This window comes from Crocodylus porosus, unplaced genomic scaffold, assembly GCF_001723895.1.
Source record: "Crocodylus porosus isolate Cpor-Errol unplaced genomic scaffold, CroPor_comp1, whole genome shotgun sequence".
NCBI lineage: Eukaryota > Metazoa > Chordata > Crocodylia > Crocodylidae > Crocodylus > Crocodylus porosus.
Genome location: NW_017728886.1, coordinates 40,278,383 through 40,291,691, shown reverse-complemented (window position 1 = coordinate 40,291,691; position 13,309 = coordinate 40,278,383). Strand labels below are relative to the sequence as shown.

Genomic DNA, 13,309 nt, shown 5'->3' with positions numbered 1-13,309 from the left:
GCTGACTTCCTGCCCTTTGGGCAGGGGGCTGGACTCGATGATCTCCCGAGGTCCCTTCCAGCCCTAATGTCTATGAAATCTATGAAATGAAATAACTTCAAATGCCTTCAAAACACATTTGGATGCTTATCTTGCTGGGATCCTATGATTCCTGCTGACTTCCTGCCCCTGGCACAGGGGGCTGAACTTGATGATCCTCTGGGGTCCCTTCCAGCCCAAATGTCTATAAAATCTATGAAAATATATAAAGCAACCCTCTCACATTTCCCCACAATATGTCCAGGTTTTTCTCTTATTTAATGGTATAAGTATAGCTAAAGCAGGAAATTTCCTTCACCCTCCTAGTCCCCCTAGTCTGTATGCAGTTCATACCAGTAGAATTTATTTTTATGTGAAAAGGAAAATAAAGTCAACCAGTTTAAGGCCATTTATACTGAACTAGCACTAGCATATGCTAACTGATATGCACTAGTATAACTTTTTTTTTTTTTTTGTGCTAGATCAGGCCTGAGTTCAAAGCAAATCTAGGGCAGGGTAAGCAACCTTTCCTGGCTGCATGCCAAAGTAACTCATCCCAGATCAGAGGCAACCGGAGGACAACACCCGCAGTCAAAGTCCTACATCCATGGGCCATATCCCATGGCTCCATGGGAATGGATCAGGCCCATGAGCCATAGTTTGCCAACACCTAATCTAGGAGACATGGGTCAAATTCACCCATCCCCTGGGCCAGATCTGAACCATGGGGCTCCTCAGGAACCAGACTGGCATCAAGGTGAGGGATGTTGGGGTGGGGGTGGGGACGGGACCTACAGGGGTTTTTCATAGATTGTTAGGGGTTGGAAGGGACCTTGCAAATCATCAGGTGCAGCACCCCTGCTCTAGGCAGGAAGACAACTAGGGTTAGGTGACCCCAGTGAGGTGACTGTCCAGTCTCCTCTTGAAAACCTCCGGGGTAGGTGACTGTACAACCTCTGGAGGAAGTTTATTCCACTGTCTGGACACCTTGGATGTGAAGGAGTTTTTCCTGGTATTAAGCCTGAAGCAGCCTTCCAGGAGTTTGTATCCATTGATCCTGGTCTTTCCAGGGGTGCCCTAGTGAACAGTTGTTCACCAAGCTCCTGATGCACATCTCTGATATAGTGGTAAGCTGCTATCAAGTCCCCTCTCAACCTTCTCTTCTTTAGGCTAAAGAGGCCCAGGTCCCTCAGCCCTTCCTTGTATGGCCTGTCTTGCAAATCCCTGATCAAACAGGTGACTCTTTTCTAGACCCGCTTATTGAAGTGTGGCGCCCAAAGCTGGATGCAGTACTCCAACTGCGGTCTCACCAGTGTTGAGTACAGCAAGAATATCACTTCCATGGTTTTACATGAGATGCATCAGTTGATGCATGCCAGCATGTTATTTGCCTGCCTCCCACTGATGGCTCATGTTCATGTGCTGGTCAATCATTACCCCTAGGTCCCTTTCGGCCATGGTGCAAGTCAAGCTGTCACCACCAAGCCTGTATGTATGTTGAGGGTTGTTTGCACCCAGATGGAGCACTTTACACTTGGAAATGTTAAACCTCATCTGGTTCCAGTCTACCCAACTCTGAAACTTGTCTAGGTCCACCTGTATCTGCAACCTATTTTCTGACATGACCACACTGCCCTATAACTTGGTGTCGTCCATGAACTTGGCCAGCAAGCTTTTCACTCCCCATCCAAATCATTGTTAAAGATGTTGAAAAGCACAGCTCCAAGCATGGACCCCTGAGGGACACCACTAGCCACTTTGCGCCAGGATGACAGATCCATTCATGAGAACTCTCTGGGTCCTACCCTGTAGCCAATTTCCCGCCCACTGAACCACTGAGCAGCTGAACCCACAATCTTCCAGTTTTCCCACAAGGATATCGTGAGATACTAGATCAAAAGCCTTTTGAAAGTCTAGGTATATAACATCTATCTCGTAACCCATGTCCAGGTGGCAAGAGACCTGGTCATACAAGGAGATGAGATTGGTAAGACAAGACCTATCCATGACAAAGCCATGCTAGCTGTCATTCAGAATCTTACCTTCCGCAAGCGTATCACAAATAGATTATTTAATGAGCTTTTCCAGGATTTTCTCTGGGATGAAGGTTAGGCTGATTGGCCTATAGTTGCCCAAGTCCTCCCTCTTCCCCTTCTTGAAGAATGGGCACAATGTTGGCCCTCTTCCAATCTTCAGGGATTTCCCCTATGCACCACAAATTCTGAAAGAGCTTTGCCAAGGGTTCCGCAATGACCTCAGCCAACTCCTTCAGCACTCTCAGATGAAGTTCATCCAGTCCCACTGACTTATAAATATCTAGCTTTCCTAGTTGGAATTGCACCCACTCAACATCCACAGTGGTGAGGCTGTCAGTCCTGACATGTCCCCTATGAGCCTTATCTCGCTTGACTTTCCCCTTGGTCCAGTGAAATACCAAAGTGGGCATTCAGGAGTTCATTTTTTTTCCTGAATGTCAGTTACCAGCTGTCCCGAGGTGTTAAGCAGGGATCCCACACTTCCATTTGTTTCCCTTCTATTGCTTACATACCTAAAGAAGGACTTCTTATTGTCCTTGACTCTCATGGCTAACCTAAACTCAGTCACCACCTTAGCTTTCCTGATAGTTTCCCTACAAGTGCTGGCTACTGCTGTATGGTCCTTCATGAGGACCATCCCTAGCTTCCACTGTGTGTACACCTCTTTTTTGTTTTTTTAAGAGGACCACAATGTCCCTATTAAGCCAGGAGGACTTGCCAGCCCTCTGTTACCTTTCCTCTTTGCAGGAATGGTTTTCTTTTGTGCTTTCGAGGATCATAACTTTGAGCAACAACCACTCTTTGTGCACCCCATTTGCCTTCCTTTCCTGGCCCTGCATTGCCTCCCCTACTAATGCTCTGTCAAAGTCAGCATTTTTGAAGTCCAGGACTTCAATCCTGCTGGTTGATCTGTTAACCTTGTGGCAGATGGTGAACCTGATCATTTCATGGTCTGTCACCCTGGTTACCCTCAATGTTCAAACCACACACTAGATCATATCCCTTGGCCAAGACCAAGTCTAGGAGAGCATTACCTCTGGTTGGCCCTTGCACTTCCTGGGTCAGGAAGAGCTCCTCGATCACCGTCGGGAAGCTGCGTGAACGATCTGACCTAGCCAAGTGTTCCTCCCAGTCTATGTGCGGGTAATTGAAGTCACCCATGACAACCAAGTCCCTTGCATGCGCAGCCTCTCTCAGTTCTCGAGAGAACTCCAGGTCCAGCTCCTCCCCTCGGTTGGGTGGCCTGTAGTAGTTCATTGGCCTACAGTTAGGTTTTTCTCTCACCTCGTCATCCTCCCCCACTGCAGCTTGACCCAGAGGGTTTCAAGCTGCTTATCTTTGGAGCCAATGTCAGCCTCCAGAAAGGTGTACTTCTCTCTCATGTAGAGAGCTACCCCTCCACCTTTTCTCCCTACTCTGTCCCTTCTGTGCACAGGATAGCCATCTGTTAATGCGCCTGTCATTCGCCCATGTCCCCAGTGAGGCTCTGTACCCCAGATTTCAACAGAGGTCACCAAACTTCAATTCTTAGCCCCTTTAGGAGCCCTGCACCCCAGATGATATGGCTCTGTGGGCCAGATCCAGCCTACAAGCCATATGTTTGATACCTTTGGTCTACAGTATAAACGATGATAAGTCAACTGGTTGGGCTTATTAGAGCTGTTGGGTTTTCCATTTGTTTTGGGAGGTTCTTGTTGCGGGGTAGGGGGAGTTTAATGTGTACTAAATTCACTAACAACTTGCAAAAAAATTACAGATTCGAAATATTAGCAGCTCAATCACAGTATGATATTAACATTTGAAGTAGTTGTCTTATATATATACCTAGTTATCAACATGACCCCATAAGCAAACTATTTAAAAGTAAATATAATTTATATTTGCACTGAAATATGTATGTATCTGAGATTACTCTATTAGTATTCAAGCAGTACTACAGATAAGAGAATGGCAAACCTGCATCACAATAGCATTACAACAGCGTATCACTGAGCGGATCTACACATGCAATTAGCAAGGCTGAATAGACTCCAGCACCAAAGTTTATTGTTCATGGGTGCAGCATTTACATATTGAGCCGTGGCAGCACAGACCCAGCTGACAGAGTCCGGGGCTCAGCCTGCCAGCCCAGAGCTGCTCTGCCCCAGCTCAGTGTGCTGTGGAGAGGCTGGCTGGGGCACAAGAGTGCTACAGTACAGGGCTAGCCAGTAGGCAGCCCCTGCACTGTAGCACTCTTGTGTATTAGCCAGCTCTGGTCGCAGTCTGCATATGCACTGCAGTACACTAAATAACTCTGCCATAGAATAGTATTTGTATCAGGCAGTACTATCCTATGGCAGAATTAATTAGTTTACTCTGGCCTAATAGCACTGCATGTGTAGATGGGGGATACTTTACTACAAGCTAATTAGTCAACTCCACAGTAAAGCACATGTGTAGATGATCCCACGGAGTCTCTTTTCATTCCCCTCTCTCCCTTCCTGGGGGGATCACCTTCATGATGAAGTTGGCTCAGTCTTAAGAAAGGTTTGCCTTATTCTTCCAATACAAAAGTACCAATCTTGGCTGATGTTTCAATGTACTTTGGACCGTCTTCCCTATTCTGGCCATTACACTGAGGTTACACTGAGGTATGTTATCAACATACTTTAGACAGACTACTGAATAGCTGTAAAAAAAATTTCCGACTTTAGCTACTACTACTTTAGCTGAACTTAAATCAGTGACCGCATGGTAAATTGTTTGTAATTTCATCCCCCCATGCCCATCTTTAGTACCTTCTAACAGAGTGGGCCTGTACAAAGAAGACATGTACATTGACTTCTGAAAAAGAGTTAGAAGCAGCCAAGCTCAGATAAAGAAGCTGTCATCGGGGAACACTGGAGAGGCTGACAAGGAAGGATAAAGGGAGTGGAGCAGAAAGCATGAACAGACCTCTCATACTCAGCTAGATAAGAGTCATTCCTAAGCCAGACGGAACAGTCAGTGGGGCAAAACAACAAATGAAACCATGCATAGGAAGTTAACTAAGAAGATAAATCAGTCAGCATTGGTTTTAAAGAGGTTACCATATTTATCCCTGACCCTTACAAGACCTCAGTGAAAAAAAGGAGGGAAATATTCATGGAATGCAACCTCAAGTAAATAAAAAGTTAAATTAATCCTTATTTTAGATGCAGCTTCATAATAAACATTGCTATTGAATCAAGCTTCTTCAAATCTTATCAGTGACACTCTTACTCCCACCCTAAACACACACATGCTCTATTCACGATGTCATTTGCACCCACTAGCAGGTCTTACAGACAAGCCAAAGTAGGGGCACAGATTTGTTTTTTTAACAAAAACTCCTACGCTGAAGGGAGGATTTGATTTTAAAAGTACCAAAATCTCCTCCTACAGGAAACATAACCATATAATTTAAAGTTTCATGCTATTCAATATAGTGTGGCATTGAAAAGAATGAGTGCAATGTTATAACAAAAACCACAAACAATCATTAAACATGAGTGCATACCTTCCCTGATAGCTGTAAATGGAGTTCCTTCCTCTTCTTGTAATCTAATCACCTTCAGTGCCACCAATTTCCCATTTACCCTGGGAGGGAAAGAGGAATGAAGAAAAGAGAGAAACAGACAAAATTAAGGAAAAAAGCCCAAATATGTCAATAATACAGCTAATTTTCTCCACATGCACTCAATTTCTTCCTGTCAGTATCAAAGATTCACTTGTGGCACAGCAAAAAAAAATTTCATAACCTTCATAATGTCAACTTTAAATATTCACACTCATATGAAATCCAAGAAGTGATCTCAGTTTTCTATGAGTCAGTCTCTGTTTCCTTTCTTTCATAGCACTTAACTGAAAGCTTTGTTAAAAGGAAGTATAGCATTGTAGAAAAATGTCTTTAGTACATCTGTTCATCTTTCAATCATTTAGTACAAGAGAAATAACTAAAAATCAGTCATTCCACATGCAGTATATTCATTTTAATATTTATTGCGCTCTTCTAATTGTATGAAATGCTATAATAATTACCTTGCAAGTCGTGGAAACTTGAGATGGAAAATACCTATTAGGTCATCCTGATCATTTCTCCTTAGGGCGAGCAAGATTCTTCCCTATGGTACATTCTAGTCTAGTTGCCTGGACTAGTTTTAGACTACAATGACTCCCATGTATTATGTTTAAAATGTTTTCTCACAGACCCAACTTCTTTTCACCTCTATTCCAGCTTCTAACATTTACATTGTTAAATATCATTGCTGCCTCATTCAACTGTAAATTGACTCATTAACTGTAAACCCAGTCTATTCAGAAAACTTATCCAGGTGAAAACTTGTCAAAAATGGAACTGGATAACCAATGCCATCTTCTATATTCTCCCCCTCAAGAAGCTGCTTTTGTTTTAGATGTTTAAAGATGTGCCAGGTCTGAAAAAGGTGGTTAGGGTGGGTGTAGGATTCTAAAATGGCACTGTATAGTTGCAAATAGGAGTGATTATTATTGCCATTTCCTTCTTTACAAGCAGAAATAGCCTTTGCAACTGCAGAGTCCAGCAGGCCTACAGAGCTTTCACACACTGGCAGTTATGGAGGCAATTCCTTATTGTAATATGTTGGTCTGAATCTTAAAGCAAGATGACATGGACATCTGATCTCCTAAGTCTTCAATCTAAATGTTCCCTTGGCTTTAGTTTTTAATCTTTGTACTTAAAAGTATTTGCAATGACAGGATTGCTACAGTATTTATTTTCTTCTCCTTAACATTTATTATTAGTATTTAACATTTACAGTGTGATGAAAATGCCTGAAGGTTACAACTAGACAGAGTTCTGTTGCATCAGGCACTGTACAAACACATAATAAACTGGTGACACTTTTAAAAAGCCTGTTTTTCAAGGAGTGGGTTGTTTAGCAGCTTTCTGAAGTTGAGGGCCTCTTTATAGTACTTCCAGTTGGGAATCAAAGAACACTGTTGTTTTCAGTCGCAAGCCATTGCTGGAAAAAAGAGAACGGCTAAATTGCTAATTCACAGCGTCAGGCAGCAGTGTTGAAACAGTTCCCACTGCCTCTTGCATGCTCCCAGCTGGCTGGAAAATAGAATAGCCGCCTGAGTACAGTGGTGAGGTGAGCAGAACTACACAGGTTGGGGAAGAGCAAAATAAATGTGGCCACAGTACTTCAACTAGAAGCAGCACTGTGCCAAGCAGTGAGGTAACTGTTAACTTTTTAGCATGGTAAATTACTATTGTAGACATAAACACACACTCCCACAATGTCAATTTGAAAATTAATCTGAATTTCACATTTATTAGCACTTTAAATTGTTACTATAATGTGTAATATTATATAATACCTGGGGTTTTCAACCTCTGTGGGTCAGTGTACCCCCGGCGGCCGGTCAAGAAGGAAGGAGTTCCCCAGCAGCCAGCAGGCAAGCGGGGGGGGAGACCCCCACAACTGATCGGAAAGCGTGCTGGTATATGGCAGCAGTGGAAGTGCCAGTGGTGGAGCCTGCTGCCGAGTAACCCATGCAGCCACCCCAAGTACCCCCAGGGGTATGCGTACCCCCAGTTGAAAACCCTTGTTATAATACATCATAATATAATGTGTTGTATTTAAAATGTCATATATTTGGATATTATATATATACACTGCCACTTTGTGGCATATCCCCCAGCCCTCCTGGGGGTGCAGGCCCCCAGAACTAAACACCACATGACAGCATGTTGTTGATGCTGGCTGGGGCCATCAGCAGCAGCTTCCTGTGATCTGGCAGGCAGATCGGGGGCTCACACCCTGGGGAGGGCTGCGGGGCTCTCCTGGACTCCTCCCAGGAGTGCAGGCGGGCCCCTGATCTGCCAGCAGGATCATAGGAGGCTGCTCCTGCCACCTGGGACCAGTGGCAGCTCCAATCTTCCTGGCACTGGGTGCAGGCTGCACCCAGTGCCGGTACCAGGCAACAGGAGCAGCCTGCCTGGACTCTTAGGAAGAGTCGGCAGAACTCTACAGCCCTCCTGGTGGTGTGACAGACAGATGACAGAAGCCTGCTCCTGTCGCCTGGGACTGGCACTGGAACACTGGTGCTGCTGCTGGCCCCAACCGGAAGCAGCAGCCTCCCGTCATCCAGCAGGTAGATCGGGGACGCAGCTGCACCCCCAGGAGGGCTGCGGGGCCTACCCCAGACTCCTCCCAGTGGTGCAGGCCCCTGATCTGCCTGCTGGATGACAGGAGGCTGCTGCTGCCAGTTGGGGCCAGCAGCAGCACCAACATGTGCCCAGCGCCAGTCCCAGGCAGCAGCAGCAGCCTCCTGTCATCCAGCAGGCAGATCAGGGGCCAAACCCCCAGGAGGAGTCTGCTGCTGCCCCACAGCCCTCCCAGTGGTGCAGGCCCCCTGATTTGCCTGCTGGATGACAGGAGACTGCTGCTGCCGGCAATCAACAGTTTTGCTTGTCAACAACTTGAGGTGCAGTTTCCCAGAAACCTATTCACCTATCTCCTTCAAACATGGCAGGGTTCATGCCCTCAGAAGGGGCTTCCATGCCTGCAAGCTTCATCCAAATCAGGCTAGAAATGACAAAGTTATAGGCAGTTTCATGCCTTATAGCCTATGGGCAAAATGTCAAAACAGTGTCAAAACAGCAAAACAGTTTAGACAAAATGAAACAGAACAGTGCTTTCAAGACTAAACAAAACTCGAAATGAAACACTGTTCTGTCAAAATGATGACGTGGAAATCAAAGTGGAACGGTGCTGTTTTGCATAGCCCTAGTATATAGCTGTACCAGCATGGTCCTGTACCTGGGGTAATCAGATGCACTAAAAAGCAAGACTTATTAGCCTGGGAAATTCTACAGTGCTGCACTGTGCCAGGACTAACATGGTATCTCTATATGGCATATGCACTGAGAAGATACATCGTAATTATTCTCTATGGTACTTAGCACAGAGGAGACGGTCTTTTCTAGAAAACATAAAAATCTGAAGATACACATTAGACAGGTGCAGGACTAAGAGGATTATTTTCAAGTGGTGTCAATGGAAAAACAAATCTTCAGGAAGGATGGAAATGAGGCAAGGGTGGGAGTCTGTCAGCCCAAGATCATAATAGGTATTCCATTTATATACGGCAATATGGACATCAAAGAGGGAAGCAGACAAACAATATATTGAAGTTGGAGCCACTGGTAGAAGAGGAGATGGGCAGGCTGAGAGACTGCAATAAAGGATAACAACTAGTAAGTAGGAGAGGTAGTTTTACAAAGGTTTATGTTTATGCTCTTACAATTCTGAGATTATCTGTCTAATTTCAGTGATTTACAACCAAGGTACCAAAGCACTCTAGGGTGTCATAAGATTCTTTTAAAGGTACCACTAAATATCAGCACTGTTAGAACGATGTACCACTCACAAGCTAAACCCACAGATTTCAAATAAGGAATCCACAGTGTCAAAAACATTCTGGAACTTCCTGTGGTCTGAACTCTTCCCAACTAAAGAATGACTCTATTATTTTTCCATGGTCAAAAGCAAGTAAAAGCCAGGATTTACCAAAGGGTACCTTCAGTTTAACAAGGGGTGGCTCCAGTTTAATGAGGTTTAAGTTTAATGAGGTTTAACCACTGGTCAATCTTCTATGTACCCAGGAATTGTACCACCAATATTAATTGCATAGTTTTCCTACTTTAGAAATTAAAGTAGGAAAACTACACAATTAATATTGATGAAATAAGAAGCATGTATAATGCTCTTAAACTAGGATCAGAGGAATATAGGGCTGGAAGGGACCTCATGATGTCATCTAGTACAGACCCCTACCTAAACCACCCCAGCCAAATGTCTGTCTAGCTTGTTCCAGTGCTCTACCATCCTTATAGTTAGAAAGTTCTTCCTAATTTTCAACCTAAATTTCCTGAAACAGCTTCAGGCTCCTGCTGCTAGACCTGTCCTTTAAGGCCACAGAGAACAGTCTATCTCCATCCTCTTCATAATTGTTCTTTAGGTATTTGAAGATTTAGACAATCCCACTCCCACCCTCAGTCTTCCCCTCTCCAGATTAAATAACCCTGGTTCTTTCAGTCTTTCCTCATAAATCTTGCCTCCCATACCCCTAGTAATTTTTGTCACTCTGTGCTGGACTCTTTCCAATCTTTCCACACTTTTCTTAAAGTGTTGGGCCAAAAATTGGGTACAGTACTTCAGGTGAGGTCTTACCAGTGCCAAATAAAGTAGATGAGGCAACTGAACTGTCTCACTTAGGCACCTGGCAGAAGTTACACTTAGGACATAATTAACCAGTTAATCACATCTTAAGTAGTTACCCAGCCACACATTGATGCAATTAATGGCATGATAAAACAAGAAATAAGCCACAATGTTATTACACTAAAAATGTGTAATAACTTCATGGCTGCTCCTATTACACCATTAACTGAATGTGTGGCCAGGGCTCCCAATCTCCAGGATGCATGAGAGCCCTTTTCTTTCTTCCTTTCCATCTGATTGCTGCTCCGAGCCCTGGGGACACAGAGTTAAGAGCTCCAACATGGCCGAGGCTGGTTGAATCAGCTGCTGTTCCTAGCTGCATGGGTGCATCTGAACGCCTTGACTCCAATACATCTTTTCCACTGGGAGGAGCAGCAAATCAGTGCTCCCAGCCTTCTAGGCCTAGCTGGAGTCAAGGGCTCCACTGCAACCCTGCAGCTGGGAGACCAGATCACTTGCTAGGACTCCCAGCTGCAGGAGCTTACTACTTTCCAGTGCAGGCAATATGGAGAAATGGGAACTGATGCTCGATCCTACCACCATGCCTCCTGCCACACCACATCATGGCAGGAAGTGTGATTGTGGAGATCACACATCAAATCCCATCACACCTTTAAGTGCACATCTGCCAGGGGCCTTGGTTATCATTAGCACTGTGTGTGCTATTTGTCATTGCTTTGGTGGAAGGCTAGACCACTATTACCATTCTTAAAATGATTTAACTCAGGAGCACTTGGTTGCTCTGCAATTGCAATGTCTTCCTTTTTATAATATTTATTTCAAAGATACCCATCTGTTATCTTTAACAAATACCTCCAAATGTTACCCTAATCTTGCTCCAGTTACTTATGCAAAAATGGGAGTGTTCTTTAATGTGCATTTTGGGGACAACAGAAACTACATTATCAATCAGTTCATAGTAATAAGTGGATGTATTTTCATCCTCCAGCTGTTCCTAGTGAAGCAATCTTAGTCTTGCCATGCATTGTCAAAAGTGCAGATGTGGCTATCATAGAATTTCCTTAAAATCTACACTGAAGAAAACTGTTACGCTGCGAAGTAGCTCTCCAGCCTATTAAAATTAGCTCTTGATTTATTTGGATGGTAATCACAGAAACTTTTCTAGTAATACCACCCAGACGAATGACTTAATCTTTATCTTCTGTGCCTCATGTTCAGTACTTTTTATTATTACTTTCAAACCTAAGTAGAAAGTACTAATGGGCATAGAACCATTTAGGCAACCTGAGAATAAGCCATGTTATGGCCTTTTCTGACATCAAGATGGATTAATTCCAAATCCATACTCACTTTTCTCCCCACTCAAAACATGATTTCACAACATTTCAGAATGGTAAATAATTTTGCTGCCAAATTGCTTCTCTTTTCTCAGCAACTCCCATCCATGATGCAAATTGTTTTACTGCCTCTTATTAAGCACAATATTGATTATTAAATCCTGGTCTTCTAACATATAAATCACTGCATGATTCTGTTCTCTCCTACACTAATAGGCTTGCACTTAACTCCTTCTTTCCTCTCCCTTATCCAAATATTCTTTGAGATGGGCTGCAGGAGTTCTTCCCAGCTGTAAATGTCACTTGAAATAATTCTTTGATAGGGACACTGTTCATTCTGATTCTCTGGGTATAAAAATCATGATCAGCCAACACACAGAATGTTTAGGCTCATAAGAATTTAAAATGTTAATTGTATCCTTTCCATATTTTAAAATAATTAGGTTTTAGAATGTTATTGTAAACTGTTTTGGTATGCCTTGCATGGTAGACAATAAAGAAATAAGGGTTCATATAAATTTTATGTGGCACATAACAAATTATGTGTATTTTAAAATTACAAATGAGCTTCAGACTATTTCAACCTTAATAAACTAACATGCACTATACTGCATTTTCCAAAGTACCAAATGGAACACCACACAAATAAATTACCTTGAGAAAATCTTACTATTTATTGGAAAATGTAGGCGATTACAAATAATTTAATGCTCTAATGCATCATCAACAACATATAATGCTAATGAAACTGAGGGCTAATGGGTTTTGCTGGGGATAATGCAGATAATGCATATACAAGAACAAAAAAGTAAGACTGGAACAGTACTATATTTTCACAATTTTTTCAGTTACATTCAGATGTAGTGAATGTCCTAAATTTAATACTCTTAATTTAAGAGTTTGATTCACATAAAATGGGTCGGACTAGATGGCCCGCTGAGGTCCCTTCCGACTCTATGAATCTATAAAATCTGCCTCAGTCTGTTTATTTCATATAAAATGTTATTGCTGGCTAATGTTGAAGCTTAGTTCACAGCTCTACCAAACAGAGAGTTTGGGAACATTTCAGTAAAGGAAGAAAAATCAGCAGATGGCATTTGTACTGTTGTAACATTCCTGATTTTACTTTCATATCTCAGGGAACTCATTTGTATAACAATTTGAATCTTAGTAAATATAGAGATATTCATTTGCATCAAAAATATGAATTCCTATATAATGAAAATGCCTTAACATCAAAAACAAATTCTATAGGTAACTTTACAAGCTGATGTTCAACGCACTGGAAATAGATGATAGTTTTAATAAACCCCTTCTCTGTCAGCATTCTACTTTGGTAAAATCTGGTGTAGATGCAAATTGGTCAGATTTCAAAGACAAGTGACAGAAAACAAACTGGTTTTTACAATAAGCAAAATGTATCTTTTCACCATTACTTCTTGGCAGAAACCTGTGAAAACATGGACTATATTATTAACATTATATATACTATATATTTCTGTTCCAGAAATGGGGTGCTTACATATTTACTATTTGGCTTTTTTCAAGTGCACAAGTGTTCAAGAGCACCGTGTGATACTAAAAAAATCTCTGGTCAACTGTTAACACACTTTTATCTGCAGCTCTTTAAAAATCTAGACATAGTTATTCTTTTAATCGATTTCAGATTTTTTGAAATAAACAATACATT

General features: G+C 42.7%; 1 protein-coding gene across 1 annotated transcript in view; it reads right to left on the bottom strand.

Moving 5' to 3' along the window:
- Positions 1–13,309, bottom strand: part of CDK14 (cyclin dependent kinase 14) — a 506,952-nt gene that overhangs the window by 311,272 nt on the left and 182,371 nt on the right. The window contains exon 5 of the mRNA XM_019530589.1: positions 5,572–5,651. Coding sequence (XP_019386134.1) covers positions 5,572–5,651 — 80 coding nt within the window. The remainder of the gene's footprint in view (positions 1–5,571; positions 5,652–13,309) is intronic.